Source organism: Neoarius graeffei, chromosome 3, assembly GCF_027579695.1.
Source record: "Neoarius graeffei isolate fNeoGra1 chromosome 3, fNeoGra1.pri, whole genome shotgun sequence".
Lineage (NCBI taxonomy): Eukaryota > Metazoa > Chordata > Actinopteri > Siluriformes > Ariidae > Neoarius > Neoarius graeffei.
In genome coordinates, this window is record NC_083571.1 from 15,313,817 (window position 1) to 15,335,891 (window position 22,075).

Here is a 22,075-nt window from a genome sequence, read left to right on the forward strand (position 1 = left end):
GTCATCCCAGAAAGAATGTAGCTCACGTAGGTGGCTCCTCGGGGGGGCTCCATCAGTAAACCCCCTGAGAATGAGCACACTACAAACATGGACACACTGGACTATAGCTCCCAGAATACACAGCGCCCTCTGTCTCCCGCCTACTGAATTGCAGCAGGCTCTCATTTCCTCAGTCACCTGTCCCTCTATTTAAGCTTCCTTCACAAACACACCATTGCGAAGTATCATCCTGCTCGTTCAGTTTGTACCAAGCCTTGTATCTTTCTAACTGCCTCTTACATTTCTGATTCTTGCTACTTCCTCCTTGTTTTTCGCTCTTTGTCTTTCCTATGTTACGTTGTTCACCGATCGCCCGACCCTCACTAGTTTACTGACACCGATTCCAGTCCCTCAATTTGGCTTTGTTTACTCTCTGCAATCTGTCTTCCTCCGGGCATACATCTGTAAGTGCCTGCACTCTCACAGATGGACGGATGGATAGATTTACTTTATTGATCCCAGGCTGGGAAATTGTTATTTTACAGCAGCAAGTTATCAAACATGCAGAAAAAAAAGACATACAGTGCAAGATAAAATAGATTTGGAGACAAAAATCCCAACACCAAGCCGACTATACAATATAAAGATAAAAATTTAATGATAAAAATATATAAAAGTACAAAGAAACAATGTTGAATAGTTTTACTGAGCAACTTAATTGTATTTTGTAAATATAAATGAAGTTAGAATTATTACCTCACCCGTGACAGAGTAAGCAGGTCGAGGTATTGGAATCAGTGCGGTTTGTGTTGGTTTGTTTGTTTGTCTGTTAACAATCTAGCATCTAGACGGTTGCACCGATTGACTTCAAATGTTCAGGGTAGGTGGACAATGGTGCGTAGATTACCTGATTAAATTTTGGGGGTAATCAGGTCAAGGTGAAGGTCAAGGTCACCGGAAAGGTCAAAATAATATTTTCCATTATAACTCAAAAACGGTTGCCGATAGACAGATGTTTACTATTATGAGCCTATAGGAACTCCCATATGGCCTTTCATTTGGCACTGTGATCTTTGACCTTGAGTAACCTTGAAAGGTCAAACTCAAGGTCACAGATTTTCAGAGGGCTGTAACTTGAAAACTGTTGATGGTAGACAGATATTTACCATTATCAACTTATAGGAAGTGCCATATGGGCTTTCAGTTGCTGCCATGACCTTTGACCTTGAATGACTTTGAAATGTCAAACTCAAAGTCGTGGATTTTCATAGGACTATAACCTGACAGCTGATGATTGAGAAATATTACCATTATCAATATGTAGGTGTAAAATAAGTGCTGCCGGGTGAGGTTTGTTTTGCCTGGCAACACTTGTTGAGTGTGTTACAGGCAACAAAAAGTTGACTTTGTCTGGAAATGGGGTTTGTAGATATTATCCACAATTGCACACCTCTGATGCCAACAGCAATTAAATAGATTGTGGGCCCAGTTTAACAGAACATACACTTGTTTATTTTGCATTCACAATGACCCTCATTTACAAAATGAATACACGACAGACAACTGGGCGTACGGTCATTTCTATGTATAGATGTAAGCAGAAGCTACAATCAAATCTCCGTCAAGTCCAAACTCGTGTACGCAAGTTTTCAAGTCAGTGTGGACTTGTGGTGCAGCATAGTAAATCTGACTGAGTCATAGACATGGGTGTTATAAGACCTCTTAAAATCTCATGTATGAGTTTTAAGAAGTTTCTGTATTTGGCAGTGGATTAATTTAGATTGATGATAGCAGGAAAAGAATTGATTTTTCCTTCTAATCCACAATGTCAAAGCGAAGTAGTTTAACCCAAAATACAATCAGAAGCATACACCTTCCTTGCGATCTGTACACTGGGGCCAGTCCATGCAAAGCATTGTGCATGCTGTTGCCTTTGCACCATGGCATGCATGAAACAAGAATCAGGACTGAGGAATGATAACACACTATTGCACAAGAGCAGGTATTCAAGAGAAAAAAAAAAAAACTGTGTGATTTGAGTAATGGTAGTCTGTGCCCCAGTAGAGCTTTATGTCTAGCAACGTCCCTGAGAATAGTTATAAGGCTGTATATTCTGACTGGCATCTCAGCATATGCAGCTACATAATCATCACTTAAAAATATGTAGCTTAACAGGGTTAGCAGTTTTTGTTTTTTGGTGCAAAATTAATTTCTCGTTCATTTCGAGATAGCTTACTTGTTAGGTTACTGCTGACAATTACAAGGAATAAAAGTAATGAGTAGGCTAACTGATTTGCCATGTGATAGATTAGATGCTTTTTTATTCACCTATTTGAAAAGAGCTTTGCCAGTCAACAAATCTTGGAAATAGCACATCTGACTGTTCAGACCCCGTCAGTAAGATACGAGAGGGTTTTCTGGGACCGCAGGTATTTTTGTGACTTCCTATGATGCCGTATTATGCATCTCCATGTTATAAAGTCTGGGGCAAGGCCTCTAAACTGAGAATATTTAGGGGCATGATATTTAAACGATGACATTTATCGACACCCGATCACTCTTACATTGTGACTGGCAAGATACAAATGTTTCATGGATTTCGTGGAACATGTGAGCCCTCTTATAAGATGACATTACATTAGATTAATGGCATTTAGCAAACACTCTTATCCAGAGTGATGTACAACATACCCAGAGCAGCCTGGGGAGCAGGTGCCTCACTCAGGGGCACTTCAGTTATTCCTGCTGGTTCACGGAATTGAACCAGCAATATTTTGGTCCCAAGCTGCTTCTCTAACCATTAGGCCATGGCTTCCCCTAACCCTAAGGTGATTTCTGCACTCAGATCTGTGTTGGTTTCTATGTTCGACTGATAAATAAGGGCTGATGTGTAGTTTTTTTGTTTTTTTTGCTTATTCTACAGTCTTTAATTAAACGGGATTATATTGGATCATCCCATCAGCCATAACATTATGACCACTGACAGGTGAAGTGAATAACATTGATTATCTCATTACAATGGCACCTGTCAAGGTAGGCAGCAAGAGAACAGACACCTTTCTGTTTTAGCCAGCCTTAACTTTTTCAGTAGTTTGTGCTACATTACCTTTTCTGTGGGATTGGACCATATGGGCTAGCCTTCATGCCCCATGCGAATCTTTGAGACTTCGACACCCATGACCTTGTCGTCAGTTCACTGGTTGTCCTTCCTTGGACCATTTTTGGTAGGTACTAACCACTGCATACAGCTCACAAGATGTGCCATTTTGGAGATGCTCAGACTCAACCATCTAGCCATCAGAATTTGGCCCTTGTCAAAGTCGCTCAGGTGCTCATGCTTGCCCATTTTTCCTGCTTCCAACACACCAACTTCAAGAACTGTCAAGAATAGGCATCAACTCTTGCTGCCTATTATACCCCACCCATTTTCCTGGCCTAGAGTCTGTTAGAGATTTAGATATCAAGAACAAATAGCAAACTTAAACACCTTATTTACATAATATTTTTAACCCTAATCTCCACATGGCGCAATTAGTCTTTGGAAATCATCTGGAACTCACTCACTTTTGCCTTTGCAATTTATCCTTTTGTGAATGCAAATGGGCATGTGTTATTTGGGATCTTAGTACAGTAAGTCAGGGCATTAGAATGGAATCAGAGTTCATTTTTCTTGGGCTTGAACTAGTCTTTTGATTCCTTTCTTGAACATGTTTAACTGATCTTTGTCATTTGTTTTGAACTATCTATCTGTTCAAATCTAAGTATCTGAGCCACTTTCAAGCTTTATATTCTGCATAATTCAATTGATAGTGTGAGGCAAACAGGAATAAACCTTCTCTAAATTCAATTGCATAAATGTCTTTTTAATGCTAAACTGAAAGCTCTTTGCAGGTGTGCATATTTTGAAGGCAATCATATAAGCTGCATAATCACACAGTCCTTATTTGACTGGTTTATTTGATAGTCCTTGTCCTCAATATCTTAAACGTCCTCTGGGTCTAACTGGAGCTGAAGATAAGAAACTCAGCAGACAACAACCTGCTTTTATATTCAGTCCTTTCAAAGGAATGTTATTTTGATGTGTGGGAGGGAAAGTATATCGGTGTGAGATGATGAATATCTGAGAGGCGGATTTAGACCTGACACCTCCAGTGTAACGACACATTCAGTGACTGAGTCAGACGTGATGGGTCGGCTCCAACCCTATGAGCCCTTTAACAGCCTACAGCTTCCTTCTGTGTTACTGTATTCATGTTTCAAATTCCAATAATTTGGGTTATTTCAAAGAGCATTCGTGCATTAAGTAGAGCATTTGTGCATTATTTCAGCTACAGTATATCATTATCTGATTAGACAAAGCAATGATACCCTGCAACTCTGCATTCAGAAGAATATGACTTAACACTAGTACGGAATAAAAACAATTTCATTCTGGAGATGGCTAACTCTTCTTGAGTGGCTGAGACACATTCTGGCCTGGTTAACACTTAGAGCACACTCACACTAGGAACCCCTCCCAAGAGCGATTGTCCCCCTTCCCCACTCGCCTATGCTCACACTGCACTTTATGTTCTGGTCCCAAGTGGACTGATGTCATCGCAATGCAGCTTTACTTGCTGACTACAATTCAGTAAGGTGATCCCCAGTGTGAGGACACCCTTATTCTCAGGTATCTACCACTTCTTCCAGGGGAACTGAACACTTCTTCTGGGGAAGGTAGACTGGTCTTGACTCGGTCTTGCGCTGCCTTGATCTTGATTTGAGCTCAACCCCTCAAAGTCTTGGTCTTGTCTCGGTCTTGATCATGACTTGATTTCAGTTTAGGTGGTCTTGACAACACTCCTCCTAGGTTACTTACCCCCATCGTGGAGATCCTCAACATTCTCTCTAGAGAAGCTAATCCTTCTGTCTGGGGTACCTAATGCACTTGAACCTACATCCTCCTTCTGAATAAGTTAAATCTACAATATTCAGGATACTTTTCACTGCTTCTGGGATGGCTGTACACCCCTCTTTAGGAAGCTAACATTATTTTTGCTCAGGATGCCAAAAACTCTTTCTTAGAGTCAAACACTCCTTCAGGAAGGCCAAACCATGGTACTAAATACTCCTTCTAGAAGACTAAACATTTATTCCCTGATGCTAACCTTCCTTCTCAAGGAGCTTACCCTCATTCTGGGGAAGTTACACCTTCCTTGAGAGGAATCAAAAACCCTCTTTCTGGGGAAGCTTAACCTCCATTTGGGTTACCCAAAAATCATTCAAGGGAAGCTAAACCCTTTTTCTAGGGAAGGCTCACCCCGTCTTGGGGTACCTAACATTAATTTGGGGGAAGCTTACCCTCTGCTGTAACACTCATTCATTGGGGCTAAGCAAAATTCTTGGGTGGCTTACAGTCCTTCTGGAGTGACTGTACAATCCTTGGGGGGTGGTACAAGGGAGGAATTTTTGGGTCAAACACATCCTCCTGTTGGGATAACAGAGTCCTCTTTTTGGAGTTGGTTAAATACTACATGAACACTCCATCTCAGCAAAACTTCTGGGAGACTGAACATTTGTTCTGGGATGATTAAATCCCCCTTCAAGTGTGCCCAACAACTTCTGCAGAGGCTAAAACTCATTTTAGAGTGGCTAACATTTCTTCTCAGGCAGCTAAAAGGCCCTTCTTTGAAGCAAAATACTCAGTTTAGGATGGCTAACAGTCCTTCTCAGGTGGCTAAGCACTTTTCTGTGGAGGCTGAACAGTTTTTCTGGGGTGGTTTGACAATCATTCCAGGCTGGCACAGCACTTCTTTTGGAATGGCCAAACAATCCTTCTGGGATGGTAAAACATGATCTGTACTGAATAAATCCCTTTTCAGGTGACTAAAACTCTTGGATTTATTTGGAAGGCTAACTCAAAAGTACCTTCTCTTACTTTTGAGAGACTCCGCATTCTTGCTGGGGAGGTTTAACATGCTAAATAGGATGGATGAACTCCAAGAATACTACTTCAGGGAGGCTAAGCACTCCTTCTGGAGAGATGTACCACCCCTTGCAACAGTCCTTCTGGGGGAAATGGCACCCCATGATGGTGCTATCATGTGCCATGATTAGTAGCTCAAATGGACACAGTTGGAAATCACACAATCCTTTGATAAAGTTAACATGAACAACAGGACTTGAAGGGATTGTCAAATGAAGGAGGCCAAATTGCAAGAAAAACCATAATGTTTCAAAAAGCAAAAAAGAAAACAATAGCACATAACATCGCACGCACACACCATTCATTAAACATCTCACCTAGCAAAGGAACTTCAATCTCAGAACATAACACCCTTGCTGTCAAATTAATGCTCTGAAGAAGTGCCATGTTCCTCCCTGTAGGAGGGAGGTATGAAAAATAGTGTGCATGAAAAAGGGCCACGAGGATCCTACCCGCTGAGATGGAGCTGGTCCAGGACACCATGCCCAGCCGCTGGGTTTAACAAGGTTATATCACTTTCAGAATGCCTAGGTGCAGGTACCATTCTGTATCTCTTAATTATTTGAGTCTGTAGACCCCCATAGGCATGGTTTATGAAGCAATAAATGTGGAAGATCCTGATGTATCACCCTCATAGTAAAAACATGAATACACTCTTTGTTGATATCAATAAGTTCTGCTCCAGCTCTAATTACATCTTCATTCAAAGATGAATTAGCTTTACCTGCAGCAGATACAGTACTTCAAGGAAATGGGTTTTTTCAAATTTCCTTTAAATAAACATGGGTCAGTATTACATGCTTTCCAACACTCCTTTTCCAAATGTGAAATCCTGTTATCTGGCATAATCATAACATGGCAAACACAGAAAGCCAAATCAGGCATTTATTGATCTAAAGAGCAAGAGAATAAATGGAGCGAAAAGGGCTAATCAGATAATGCTGCACTAAATAGTGCTGCCATTCGTTTGTACTCTTTCATTCCATTCAGAAACAGAGAGAGAGAGAGAGAGAGAGAGAGAGAGAGAGAGAGAGAAATGGAGAAGAAGCCGAGATAGAATTATTGATCTACCTTAGGCCAAATGTGTGCGACTGCTCGTAGTTGAACAGGGAGTGGATTTTGGCATCAGAGTTAATAATGATGAGGCGGTCCATCACATCCTGAGGGGAGAGAAGAGAAAGGCAGCTGAGGATGATGATGCTGGAGTGCAGGGGTGCACAACTCATCTCTGGTCAAAGTCTGCCCTCTTATGGAAAGATGTCAAGCTGCAGGAGTGTACAGTATATTGATACTTTTACGACTATAAGTAGGCATATCAGGTGAAAATTCAAATTCAATCCAAATTGCTTGAAACTGCGGTCACTGAATTCAGAATTGGATGCAGAACAACATACAATTTACAGAATTAAAATCTGTTTCTCCGTTCTTGAGATATTACAAATCAAAGATTGGAAAAACGGCTTAATTTTTAGAAAACTGACGTAATATTATGTATGAGGATCACATGGTCCAAAATGGACCTCATTAACAAATGAGATCAAATGTTTTTTCTTAATAACTTTTCTAGTTTTCAAGATATTTACATGGAAATTGGCAGGCACATAGATGGTTGTATACTGAATGCAAGGTTTGAAAAATTAGTGAAAATTATGCACATTAGTATTTAATTAGTATTAATTATGCTAATTAGGTAAAATCGTTAAATCGGTACACTCAATAAAAAAAAGTAATAAAAGACTATTTCTAATACCCTCTTTGTGCTCTGTAGGGCTTTGTATTTCTCATAAGTAGGGCTGACTAGTGTTTATATTAAAGAATATGAATGATGATATTCACAGCTTTCAAGGCTAACCTTGAAAAAACTGCGTGATCCACATCCAATAAACAATCCCAACTAGTTTAACTGAAACTGACACTTGCATTTCTGCCTTACAGTTTTTTTAAATATCATTCTGACCACTAAGACCTCAATATTTTTCATCAGAACAACTAGAGTTATCTTCTAAAATAGTTATTTATTTACACGAATCAGTTTGAGTTGAAAAAAAATAAGTAGATAAAGCTATGAAAACTCACTTCAAAGTCTCCCATGAATCATAACATCAAATAACAGATGGAAAATTTTGCTGAATACTTCATCAGAAACAGTGAGAGCGAGAGAACATCCCTATAAAAGTTATCGGATTGATATTTATGAATAATCCATTGGGAAATCGATCAGAAGAGAGAGAGAGAGCCTGACTGCTTTCCCGTGACTCAAAAATCACCGGCAGTTTCCCGACGTCACGCAAGCATAGAGCGTACCCTGTTGTACCAACTTCAACCTGCTGTTACTCTCAAAGTACTGAACAGATCTTAACGAGATAAATTTCTTTGGAAAGCAGAGATTATAAGCTTTTGAATGATATCATTCATGATAGAAAATATTCAAGAGTTAAGCAATGTCAGATTTGGAAACTTAGATGAGCGTCTGCATGCATAATTTTCACAGCACGGCCAGTGAGCATCTGATATGCCTACTATAAGCCATGTATCTGAGACATGATCAACGAGTAGGTAGATCAGGAGACTAGCTTGGCCACGGTGAATACCTGTCAATCCAAGCTCTACTTCATTCCAAGTCTATATGTTAGCATGTAATCATGAAAGTGAGTAGAAATAAGAGTTTACAATCAGCCTGTGTCTATGCTTTACTAACACATTGATGCATCTCAATGACAAAACCTAAAGTTAGTGAATCACAGCAGCTCTGCCCATTTTACTGTCAGACTTAACCTCAATGGAAAGTTAGATTTCCTGCCCGAGCTTTTTTCTGTGCACAAACAATAAAAAAAAAAAAAGATGTATTTCATGTCTAAACGTTATGCAGAGTTTACACACCCTATGCTTATTTTGTCAAAGAAATTCACAGGTTGATTGCTGGAGTTAATGTTAAAGGTGTAAAGAAATAATCTTGCAGTTGAACTACAGTATTAGCCCAATATACTGTATTTGTATCCACTGATCAGTCATAACATTAAAACCACCTGTTTAATATTGAACAGGATCCCTTTATGCTGCCAAAACACTTTTGACCCATCAAGGCATGGACTCCACAAGACCTCTGAAGATCTTTGTGGCATCTGGCACCAAGACATGACTAACAGATTCTTTAAGTCCTGTAAATTGGGGCCTACGTGGATCTGACTTGTCGTTCCATATACAGCAAGCTGCGATGTACCGTGTGTTGTGACACCTTTCTATCATTAACTTTTCCAGGAATTTGTGCTACACTAGCTCTTCTGTGGGATCGGACCAGATGGACTTTGTGCCCCGTGCAAATCAATGACCCTTCAGTGGCCATGACCCTGTCACCGTTTTACTAGCTGTCATTTCGTGGAGCACTTTTGGTAGGGACTAACTACTGCATACCAGGAACACCTCACAAGATGTGCTATTCTGGAGATGCTCAGACCCAGTCATCTAATCATTACAATCTAGCCGTTGTCAAAGTTGCTCAGATCCTTCGCTTGCCTATTTTTCTTGCTTCCAACACATCAACTTCAAGAACTGACTGTTCTCTTGCTGCCTAATATATCCCACCCCTTAACAGACACCATTGTAACGAAATAATTACCAGTTATTCCACAAAATCAAGTCGTACATGAGCTGATAGCCAACAAGGCACGAGTTGGCTATAAGATGTGTACGATGAGATTGAGTGGAATAACTGTTTTATTCTATCCACATTCACTGAATTTTGAGAAACAGCATTTTTATTTTCATTTGTTTGTGTGGCAGTGGGGGCGTGGTCAAGCGCCGGTCTGTGACAGGAGGGAGGAGTCAGGTAAGGTAAGTGGCAGAATCACTACACCTGATGTCAATTAACCTGTGTTTGTGTGTCTTCCCAGTGACCGCGCCCTATATAAAGAGAGAGAGAGAGCAGAGGAAGGCAGCTCTCTCCTGAACCAGCCAACTTGCGTGTTCTGTGTGACTGGGACTATATTTGTCTCTGAAAAGAACAAATAAATTGAATGATGGAACTTTATTCTGGCCTGCCGTCTTTCTGTGCTCCTCCCCCTCCTACGAACTGCCACAGTTTGCAAATTCAATAAATAAATACTTTATACAAAACATCCAACCAAATCATTTCCGCTTAGAATGTAAACAAACCGGTGAAATAACAGGAGCAATTTGTGAAAAATGCTATAATAATAATTTTGAAAAATAAAAAAAGATACGTTCTTACCATCAAATATTTAATTCCATATTTTGTTGCTTTTTTGTATTTTTTTGGGTTTTGTTTTCGAGTAGAGTTTTGATTTCGTCCTCGGTTGGTTCAGCAACACGCTCCACAATTTTGTTTCTCTCTACTCATGGTATATGAGCTGATATCCGAGTAGTAGAGAAGCCAATCAGAGCGCGTGATTGCTCATATCCAGTGAATGTGAATAGAATAATCAAATGTTATTCATTTCACCTGTCAGTGGTGTTTGTGTTATGGCTGACTGATGTATCACACAGCAACAATAGTGTGGCGCAAACAAACTATTCTAGTTCTGAATGATAAAATAGGTGTTGTTGAGGGGTTGAAGTGTTGAGAGGTGTTGATTCATTTTCTATTTTTAGCTCTGACCGTAGTGCCAGCTGAAAAGTTTATATTAATCTGCTCATTTTAATATACTGTCATTTCTACAGTAATGACTTGCACAGGGATATGCATGGCAAATGCCCCATAAGCAGATTAAAAATGTGTGTAAGTGCTGACATGGTGAAGTATTCTGTACATTTAATGTAAGGAGTCACCAGTGTCAGTGTTTTGTAACAATCAGAGGTAAAGCTGTTCTTTGAAGTTTTAAACCTCGTATTTCCCAGATGGAGTGTTAAAAGCCCTGATGGAGGCCCGTGTGTGTGTGTGTGTGTGTGTGTGTGTGTGTGTGTGTGTGTGTGTGTGTGTGTGTGTGTGTGAGACACTCACAATAATGGAGGTGGGCATTTCTCTCAGGCTGTACTCTGCCTTGTTGGGCAGCACCTGTTGTCCCAGCAGTTCCAACACAGCATGTGGAGAGGACAGGAGGTTCACCAGTGTTAGGAAGGACTACAAAACATACACACACAGAGTTCAAATACAGGCTACTGCCAGCTTCTGAAAATAACAGCTGGAATTTCAAAGGCCCATTTGACTCTTGCTGCTTACATCCTGATGCACTGCTGTGATGCATCATTAATATTTCACACTAAAGAATAAGAACAGTAAGGGTCGCTGAACCATGCATTTATAAATTGTAGTCTTTCTCTCATCCACACACACACAGACACACACAGACACACACACTCCACTTCCCTACCAAAGTCCTTAGCCCATACAAATATGACCAATGAATCCACAAAGTTAAACCTTCAGTTTTGATCCAATTATGCAGTTACACATTACACTAATTCGACACAGTCAATGTGGCAAATGTCTTCATCTAGAATCAGATGTTTTAGTGCCTGCAGGAAGAAAAAGCCTGTATCCAAAATCAGCATCACACTCTGTACACCCATGCCTTTAGACTTGGAGCATTTGGAGAGACACTGTGACTCTGTCGATCCTGAGACATCAGTGATGCTGACCTATTCTGCTCCTCAGACCTGCCTGATCCATCCTGATGCCCTACTTCTGTCTGGAGTCTCATCACTTCTCTCCTGTGGAGGACGGCCTCATATGGACAGTTGAAAGAAGATGGATCTGGACACTTACAGTTTTGCTGTTATGGCTGAGGACTACTGTCATGATAACTTTAGGACTGCAGTTGTCATGAACAGTTTTGCACTCAAGTCTCCAGTTGATAACTTCAACAAAATAGACTTCATGCTAAAACTATCACGGTTACACAGTGATTACTCTATATAGGACACAGTTATCAAAGGAAGTTATTTATAATCACTCTATCTGTTATCACCCAGATGAGGATGGGTTCCCTTTTGAGTCTGAGCATCCTCATAATGTCTGAAGGGGTTTTTCCTTGCCACCGTCGCCACAGGCTTGCTCATCAGGGATAAATACATTTATTATGGATAAAATTAGCTCATGTTTAAAGTCTTTAAATTTCTGTAAAGCTGCTTTGCAACAATATCTGTTGTTAAAAGCGCTGTACAAATAAACTGAATTGACTGTGATGAAACAGGGGCAGTGGCGCTATCGTCGTTACTACCATTACTCATAGCTTCTTTAGTAAAACACTCATGTACAGACTATGCCTTCCAAAAATATACCATATGGCCAAATGTGTCCACTTGACCATTACTCCCATATATACTTTTTGTTGCCACAATATTGGAAGTACACAATTGAGTAGGATGTTTGTGTATGCTGTAGCATTACAATTTCCCTTTACTGGAACTAAGGGGTCCAAACTTGTTCTAGCATGACAATGCCCCTGTACACAAAGAAAGCTCCATGAAGACATGGTTTGCATCATCATCATAATCATTTGGCCATTCTAGTCGAGATGCCCCGAACAACCTCACTTCACACCCTCCAGTCTATCATCGCATTAGCAATAGCCGACCTGTCAATTCCTGAATCTCTTGCAATCATATCTGGGAATGTCATTTTTCTTGAATGGAGAGGGCTGCTTAGTTTCCATAAAATGAGGAACTGGATGATCTTGCCCTTTGCTTGTTGGCAGTGACCAGCAAATTGGAGACATCACTTTGTCAGCTTCTGGGAGATCGGGGAAAGTTTGCCATATATCCGCTCACGTGTGGTGTGCTCTGCTCAATGAATGTTTTGAACACCTTGAAGCAGATTAGTGTATGTCCCATCTAGCCACTGTTGTTGTCGCATAGTTAGTGTCCACGTCTCAGATCCAAAAGCAGAATTGATTCAATCAACATTTCAAACAGACAGAGCTTCTTCTGGTTAGAGAAGCTAGCATGCCATATCTTCTTGAGCTTGTTACACGCTGCCCATGCTAATACCTTATGAGATTTCATATCCTTTTGGGAATCCATAATGTATGACCCAAAGTATTTAAAGTTGTTGACTTGGTTTGCCAAGGTTGCACCATCCTGCATAGAGCCTTGACCTCAATCCCACTGAACCCTGAACTGGCTGACTGCACCCCTGGTCTCCTCACCCAACGCCCAGTGTCTTACGTCATTGAGGCTTTTTGTGGCTGAATTATACAAAATCCCTCAGCCACTCTCCAAAATCTAGTGGAAAGCATTCTCAGAAGTGTGGGAGTTGTTATTATTACAGCAAATCTGGAACAGGGTGTTCAAACAGCTCATATGAGTGTGATGGTCAGGTGTTCATGAACTTTTGACCATAAAGTGTATCTAGTTTAATATACAGAATGAAAGAGGGAAAGGGAAAGATAAAAAGGCCTTACTTTGAGGCAACTCCTGTCGATAGGCTCCATTGGGATGGATTTGGGATGGACGACTCTCACGTCCTCTCTGGCGCACTCGAGTGCTGACCACAGCTCCACCACTATGGCCTGGATAAAACCTGTGAGGAACACTTATAGATTAGCAACTTCAATAGATCTAAGATGCACTGATCTGATACTATGCACTGGTATCACAGTGAATGATAAAGATCGGATTTAGCATGTTTTCCAGTACATTCAGTCTGCTGGTGTACTTTATTCCATTATCATGCACATGAACACAGGAAACAAACTCTTTAATTCTCAAATCAAATTGGTCAGGAGGTGTTGGTTAATGTTCTCTAACAGCAGCTCTGATAGTTGTTATGATCGCAAGTCAAATCACAAGTTTATATTAATATCCTCGTTCTAATGTGATGTTGTTTTCTATAGAAACAATTTACACAAGGAATTGTATGGCAGATGCTTCACATAATCTAAGACTAGTAAGTATAAGAGTACGTTATAAAAGTATAACATATAATCAGTGATTTTTTAAACATTTAACCTTCATTAGGAGGAGTCTCCAGTGTCAGAGCTTTGTATCTGGAAGTAGCCTCAAAAATACTTTTTTTACACTCATATGAATTTTTTTCAGATGATTTCATACAACAATATTTCACAAAACTGAAAAGGAAACACATTTTTCGCATTTGAGTCATGACATGACTTGAAGAGGAAATGAAAATGCTGCCTTTCTGAAAAAAGAGTGCTCTGTAAGAACCATCGTGAGAGGACAAAGCTCAGCTTTAATCTCCTATCATCACTCAGTGAAGAAACAGACCATTCGCAATTGGGTTTTGGCAAAATTTTAAAAATAAACATGGCTTCAATTTTGCGCAAAACTACAATGGAAACCCAGCTAGTTTGCTAATTGCATTTGTTGTCATGGCGGCACGGTGGTGTAGTGGTTAGCACTGTCATCTCACAGCAAGAAGGTCCGGGTTCGAGTCCCGTGGTCGGCGAGGGCCTTTCTGTGCGGAGTTTATATGTTCTCCCTGTGTCCGCATGGGTTTCCTCCTGGTGCTCCAGTTTCCCCCACAGTCCAAAGACATGTAGGTTAGGTTAACTGGTGACTCTAAATTGACTGTAGGTATGAAATGTGAGTGTGAATGGTTGTCTGTGTCTATGTGTCAGCCCTGTGATGACCTGGCGACTTGTCCAGGGTGTACCCTGCCTTTCGCCCATAGTCAGCTGGGCTAGGCTCCAGCTTGCCTGCGACCCTGTAGAACAGGATAAAGCGGCTAGAGATGATGAGATGAGGAAACCAGTGGTGGCTGGTGGTCTTTGAAATGGGGGAAGCTCAGTTTTAGGTCTAGGTCATAAAAATTTTCAATTATTTGTTATTATTTACAGTATATGTGAATTCTGCCATGTTCTACTCTGATTCTGCCAAGAAAATTGAAACATGCACATGATCTTAAGTGTTATTTGCTTTTCTCATGCCTTTTGTATGTCCTGTCAAAGTTGGCCAAATCTCCAAAACCCAGTTTTGACCCAATAATACCTCCCTTGGATGGTCTCATTAAGTACTCATTAAAGGAGAACTGAAGGCAAATTTTTTTATCATCAAAATTCTATTTATCTCATTTTATTAAATATAGGAATGCATGTTTGATAGCTATTTTGCCACTGCTATAGCAAGTTATGAGTGTTTGAAATATGTAATATATCAGTCCATATGTCAAAGCAATGGCCATAAATGAGATTCGTTGAGACCTGTACAAGACATCGTAGGACGGAAGTTAAATGTACAGCGGAAATCAAAGTGACCAACATCTGCCAATATTGTCAAAAGACGCACGCGCCCTCTTTCGAATGCTGATGTAATCAAGCCAGAAGTTTTGTTTGTTTTGAGAGCAATCAGGAAAGTTTGAAAAAAGTAGGCAGTAATCGTCATTTAAACTCATTTTTGTGCAATAGCTCATTTGGAAAACAGTTTTCAAAATGGCAGCACTGACACCTGGCTGACACTTCACATTTTGAAGTCTCGTGAAGATCACATGGACAAGAGACGCCTGCTGTGGACCAAACTAACTAAATTCAACATGGCTAAAAACTGAATAGGCCGATAAGTAATAGTATTTAATTGCATTAGTTGCCAATATGAGTCACGATATAAGGTTACTAAAACCGAAAATGTAATTGAATAACACATTAATTAAGAAATAAAACAAGTTTAAAAATGACTTCAGTTCTCCTTTAAGTACAGGACTTTCTCTTGGTCAAAGCCGTCCCAGTTTACTTTGTCATACCAAGACAGCTGAAATGAGCAATTGTGCCTCCTTGACTTTTGAATTAAATTGATCTTGGGCATTGATCTGCCTCGTTGTTTAATTTTGATCCTCTCCTCATAAGGAAGAGCATCAAAATCAGGTCTTCTCCAAAATCAGGTCAACAACATCAGCAACGTTTGCCAGTTCCCATTTCGCACAGCTAACAGCTAGCTAGCTGGAGTGATTTCACTTTAAAATAAACAGCCTCTACTGAACCAAAATGAAAGCAAGTAACAAACTCACAAACTCTATATTTACAATTTTATTTACAGTATGTACAAATGGAAATCAGAACAGTATGTTGATAGGAAAAGAATGAGAATGAACAGCAGCTAGTCTCATGACTTCACTTGCCAACACACTGCATGATGGACTGAGCTTGAATCCCTCCGATTGATGTGATGTATTATTTTAAAATGCCGTCAGTCACATGACATTCAAAAGAGATTTGAGAGTTCACCAGTCATCATACAGAAGCCCAGTGTCCAGTCCCGCCTTACTGTCACAGACTCTCCATAGACTCCCAGTGAAGCCAGATGTCTGGAAATTACGTTTTAAAAGCATATTGTCCAATAAATGTCTAACAGATAAAAGCACATCCTGTAGTGGCATTAAACAACAGAGACAACAGGTTTTCAATGGGTCGTGCTTTCCGCAGGAAAAAAAAAATCACGCTATCAGATTATGACAACCAGTGAGAAATAACTGCTGAACGAATGAGCTTTAAAGCTGAGCACTTTCTAGCATAAAATATCGATTTGAAAGAAGAGAGTTAAATCGTGTCAATACATATTTAACAGACAAACTTTTTCGTAACATTTTACAGGAAGCTGGGCTTCCCTTGTCGTCTTAGAGCAGTCGCCTCTGCAGGAAACAGGAAAACACACGGTAATGGGAATGTACGTTTATAGCTGCTATAACATAAAAGCAATAACAGGAACTAACTTGTTTTGTGGAGGATTTGCAACATTAAATGTAACTATAACCTGAAATAAAGTATGACATCACTGTTTAATTATCACCTCAAAGCTGATTAATCTTATCCTATTATAAGATGAATATTTTTCCTCTTATACCACTGTGGCAGTGGGGGCGTGGCCAAGCAGCAGTCTGTGAATGGAGGGCGGGGTCAGGGAAGGTAAGTGGCTAAGTCATTCCACTTGCTGTCAATTAATGTGTGTGTGTGTGTGTGTGTGTGTGTGTGTGTGTGTGTGTTCCAGGGATGGAGCATAAAAGGAGAGTGAGAGCAAAGAAAAGGAGCTCTCTCCCCGACCACAACGCATGTGTGAGTGAGTGAGTGAGAGAGAGAGAGAGAGAGAGAGAGAGAGAGAGAAAGAAAGAAAGAAAGAAAGAAAGAAAGAAAGAAAGAAAGAAAGAAAGAAAAAGCTGAAAAGCTGAATAAAGTGCTTGGTTTTAAACTTCAACTCTCGCCTGCTGTGCCTCTGTGCTCCACCCACATCAGGAAGTGCTACAGTGGTGCTGAAACTCGGGAGCACAGAAGGGAACCACCCCATGGAGTCCCCGCCATTCGAAGAGCTCATCCTTGCCCTCGCTACCGCCCACCAGAACCAGCATCAAGTGCTGATCACCCTCCAAAAGGAGCAGGAGCAGGCTTAATGCTGGCCCAGCAGGAAGATCGCCAGGCGTTCCGGCACCTGCTCACGTCAGCAGGGGCGTCGACCACCGCTGCCGCCACCCTCACGAAGATGGGACCGCAGGACGATCCAGAAGCGTTCCTCGCTCTCTTCGAGCAAGCACCTGAGGTGTGGGGGTGGCCGCTGGAGCAGTGCACCTCCTCCCACTCCTGACTGGCGAGGCGCAGCTCACAGCACAGCAGCTCCCTGCTGACAGCTGGCTGGTCTATGCTGTCCTAAGGAAAGCCATCCTGCAGCGGCTCGGCCGCTCCCCGGAGCAACGTCGCCAGCACTTCCAGATGCTGGCATTGGAGGAGGTCGGCTGGCCGTTTGCATTCGGCCAGCAACTCCAGGATGCCTGCCGGCAGTGGCTGAGGGCGGAAGACCGTGACGCTGATGAGATCATCGATCCAGTGGCGCTGGAGCAGTTTGTATCTTGACTTCCGGAAGGAACGGCGGAATGGGTCCAGTGTCATCACCCGGCGTCGCTGGAGCGAGCCATTGAGCTGGCGGAGGACCATCTGGAGGCGGCTCCGACGGCAGGCATACGAGGCATCTCCCCTCACTTCTCTTCTCTCTCTCTTTTCTCCCCGTCTCTTGTCCCCCTCTCCACCCTGTTCCCCTGCCATGGAGGCGGCGTCTGGCTCCTCCCCAGCTGGCCCGTCGCACCCATGTCCTCCCCTCTCCCTCTCCTGTGTCCATGTTGTCTCCCCCTCAGGTGAGTGACACCCATAACACCAGTGCAGAGGGAAAGCCTGGGCTGGTGTGCTGGTGTGGCGGGGAATTGGAGCATCTCCAGGGTCAGAGCTCCGCAAGGGAGGTGGGTGCTGTAATCCGGATCCCCGACATGCCAGAAACCGCCCCCGATCGGGCTGGAGCATATCGCATACTGGTGAGTATTCAAGGGGATACATATCACGCTTTGGTGGATTCCGGTTGTAATCAGACCTCAATTCACCAACGCCTGGTGCAAGGTGAGGCATTGGGGGGAGCACAAGTGGTGAAAGTGTTGTGTGTGCAAGGGGATGTTCACCATTACCCTCTAGTGTCTGTCCATATTCTATTCCAGGGCCAAAAGCATAGAGTAAAGGTGGCGGTTAGTCCTTGTCTCACCCACTCATTGAGTTTGGGTACTGATTGGCCAGGGTTTAAAAAACTAATGGAATATTTAACACTTAGTGGGTCCTGCACTAGTATGTCACGGGAAGATCCTGGTGTGGCATTGGCTGGAGAAGCTGTCACAGAGCCGTCTATGTCAACACCGCGTCAGAGCGGGGAGCAGCCCACTCCTCCTCCCTCTCTTGGGGATCCCCTTGGGGATTTCCCATTAGAGCAGTCGTGAGACAAGACTCTGTGGCATGCGTTTGACCAAGTGAGAGTAATCGATGGTCAAACTCTTCAGCCAAGCGTGGCACCGACCTTCCCATATTTTGCTATTATTAAAGATAGATTGTACCGAGTGAGGCAGGACACTCAAACTAATGAACGAGTAACCTGGTTGTTAATCCCAAAGAGCCATAGGGAACTAGTATTCCATGCGGCTCACTTTAATCCCATGGCTGGACACTTGAGGCAAGATAAAACACTAGCCCGAATAATGGCCCGGTTCTATTGGCCAGGGATTCACGGGGATGTACGTCAGTGGTGCGCGGCATGCCGCGAATGCCAATTAGTAAATCCTGCGGCCACTCCAAAAGCGCCTTTGCGCCCTCTTTCTCTAATCAAGATCCCGTTAGAGCAAATTGGGATGGATCTCGTAGGGCCATTAGATCGGTCAGCATGGGGATATCGCTTTATTTTAGTTCTAGTGGACTATGCAACGCAATATCCAGAAGCAGTGCCTCTCCGCAATATCTCAGCATGCAGTATAGCGGAAGCGCTCTTCCACTTTATCTCCTGGGTTGGGATTCCGAAAGAAATCCTGACAGACCAAGGCACTACATTCATGTCACGCACACTGCACGAGCTGTATGGGTTACTGGGGATTAAATCTATCCGCACCAGTGTCTATCACCCACAAACAGATTGCTTAGTGGAGCTATTTAACCAAACATTCAAAAACATAATCTGTAAATTCGTAAGCGAATATGTGCGTAATTGGGGTAAGTGGCTCGAGCCCCTGTTATTCGCAGTATGAGAGGTCCCGCAAGCCTCCACAGGATTTTCTCCCTTTGAATTATTATATGGGCGTAAGCCATGTGGCATTCTGGACGTGCTATGGGAAAATTGGGAGGAGGGACCTTCACCGAGTAAAAATGAAATCCAGTACGTTCTTGACCTGCACGCAAAACTCCACACCCTCACGCACCTAACCCAGAAGAATTTGTGGCAAGCACAAGGAAGTCAAAGCCGGCTGTATGACAAGGGCACACACCTTAGAGAGTTCACGCCGGGAGACAAAGTGCTCGTATTATTGCACACATCAAGTTCTAAATTAGTCGCCAAGTGGCAAGGGCCCTTTGAGGTCACATGGCGAGTCGGGGACGTTGACTATGAGGTGAAGCGAATGGATAGGGGCGGGGCACTGCAAATCTACCACCTCAACCTTTTAAAACGCTGGAATGAGGGGGTCCCTGTGGCGTTGGCATCGGTAGTCCCAGAGAAGGCGGAGCTGGGGCCAGAGGTAAAAAAGATAACATCTCGGACCACTCTGATCCCTTGTGGAGACCACCTCTCACCGGCCCAACTCACAGAGGTAACCAAGTTGCAGAAGGAATTTTCCGACGTGTTCTCGCCCCTTCCTGGTCGTACCCACCTCATAGAACACCACATTGGAATGACTCCAGGGGTGGTAGTGCGTAGCTGCCCTTACCAATTGCCCGAGCACAAGAGAAAGGTGATTCGGGATGAACTCAAGGCCATGCTCGAAATGGGCATAATCGAGGAGTCCCACAGTGACTGGAGCAGCCCAGTGGTCCTGGTTCCCAAGACTAACGGGTCAGTCTGGTTCTGTGTGGACTATAGAAAGGTCAACGCGGTGTCTAAATTTGATGCATACTCAATACGAGGCACTGGGTACGCGTCAAATTTCTGTACATCAGCCAGAAACTCTCGATGCGTGAAAGCAGGTACAGCACAATCGAGAAGGAGTGTCTCGCCATCAAGTGGGCAGTCCTCACCCTTCGATACTACCTTCTGGGGCACCCTTTTACTCTCTGTTTGGACCACACGCCCCTCCAGTGGCTCCACCGCATGAAGGATGCCAATGCACGGATCACCCGTTGGTATCTCGCCCTCCAGCCATTTAAGTTCGAGGTGATCCACAGGCCAGGGGCGCAGATGGTGGTGGCGGACTTCCTGTCCTGCCGGGGGGGAGAGTCAGCTTCAGGCCGGACAGCTCCCCGGCCTGAGTCGGGCGGTGGGGGTATGTGGCAGCGGGGGTATGGCCAAGCAGCAGTCTGTGAATGGAGGGCAGGGTCGGGGGAGGTAAATGGCTAAGCCATTCCACCTGCTGTCAATTAATATGTGTGTGTGTGTGTGTGTGTGTGTGGTGTGTGTGTGTGTGTGTGTGTGTGTGTGTTACAGGGATGGAGCATAAAAGGAGAGAGAGAGCAGAGAAAAGGAGCTCTCTCCCTGACCACAACGCATGTGTGAGTGAGTGAGTGAGTGAGTGAGTGAGTGAGTGAGTGAGTGAGTGAGTGAGTGAGTGAGTGAAAGAAAGAAAGCAGGAAAGCTGAATAAAGTGCTTGGCTTTAAAGGACATAGGACATGAAACATAAATGCACGCTATATCAGTTTCTTTCCATTAAAAATATGAAATAATTGCATCAACAAATACAAAATTATCTATTAAATTCAGCAAAATCGTTATATTCGTGATGATTATATGGCATTTAGCTCGAGCTCCGATATGCATATTTTACAACCGGAAGAGCCGCTGTCACGTGATCATACGTCACAAAAACTTTCGGGTACAGCACAAGCGGGTAGATGAATATGGAGAAGTGTGAATCGTGATGATGACGAATGCGACAAAATAGTTTTTGTGTCTTGGATGACAAGAAAATTGTTTCGTTTTTAGAGTGTTTAACGTACATTGAACATCATGGTGTATTGCGACCTCCCAGTCAGTCAGACGCGCTGTTACTCCTGTTAGCAATGTAGCTAGGCTCAGCATGGCCAATGGTATTTTTGGGGCTGTAGTTAGATGCGACCAAACTCTTCCATGTTTTTCCTGTTTACATAGGTTTATATGACCAGTGACATGAAACAAAGTTCAGTTACACAAATTGAAACGTGGCGATTTTCTATGCTATGGAAAGTCCGCACTATAATGACAGGCGTACTAACACCTTCTGCGCGCTTCGACAGCGCATTGATACCTTCACTCGGAGTTGTACCATTATTTTTTAGACAGGGCGGACGGACCAGGGCATTCGCCCGCCTGGCCGTGCCTGACGAGGAGCGCTCTCGGACGGCTTGGGAGGCAGACGGCAGCCCCTCCTAGAAGTGTGGTTTTACCATGAGCCTCATGCGGTAAGGATTAGTATTATAATTTTGGGTGTATCAATTATTGATTATCATAATTCTGACTCGTTTCGCCATTTTGAATGTTTTCATCTCGGACTCTGGAAGCATTGTATCTCAATCAATCTCGAAAAATATCAGCAAAAAAAAACTAGCTTGCAACGGACTTTAGCTAGATCTATGATGAACTTTCAATGTATGATACAAAAATAATACTTCACATCTCTGTGAAACATCGGGAATGTCACTGTCGATGGTGTCCATTTCGGTAACCTGTTTACATTAGATACCCAAGCGCTGGCTCCTTGAAAAGTTTTTGTGATGTCACGGGTCACGTGACCGCTTAGCTAATTAACG

The 22,075-nt window shown here is 42.8% G+C and overlaps 1 protein-coding gene across 4 annotated transcripts in view; it reads right to left on the reverse strand.

Moving 5' to 3' along the window:
* Positions 1-22,075, reverse strand: part of tbc1d32 (TBC1 domain family, member 32) — a 194,471-nt gene that overhangs the window by 93,401 nt on the left and 78,995 nt on the right. For all 4 annotated transcript variants that reach the window (XM_060916426.1, XM_060916427.1, XM_060916430.1 and 1 more), the window contains 3 exons: positions 13,303-13,421; positions 10,902-11,021; positions 7,016-7,104 (listed from right to left, as the gene is read on the reverse strand). In XM_060916426.1, the coding sequence (XP_060772409.1) occupies positions 7,016-7,104; positions 10,902-11,021; positions 13,303-13,421 (328 nt within the window). The remainder of the gene's footprint in view (positions 1-7,015; positions 7,105-10,901; positions 11,022-13,302; positions 13,422-22,075) is intronic.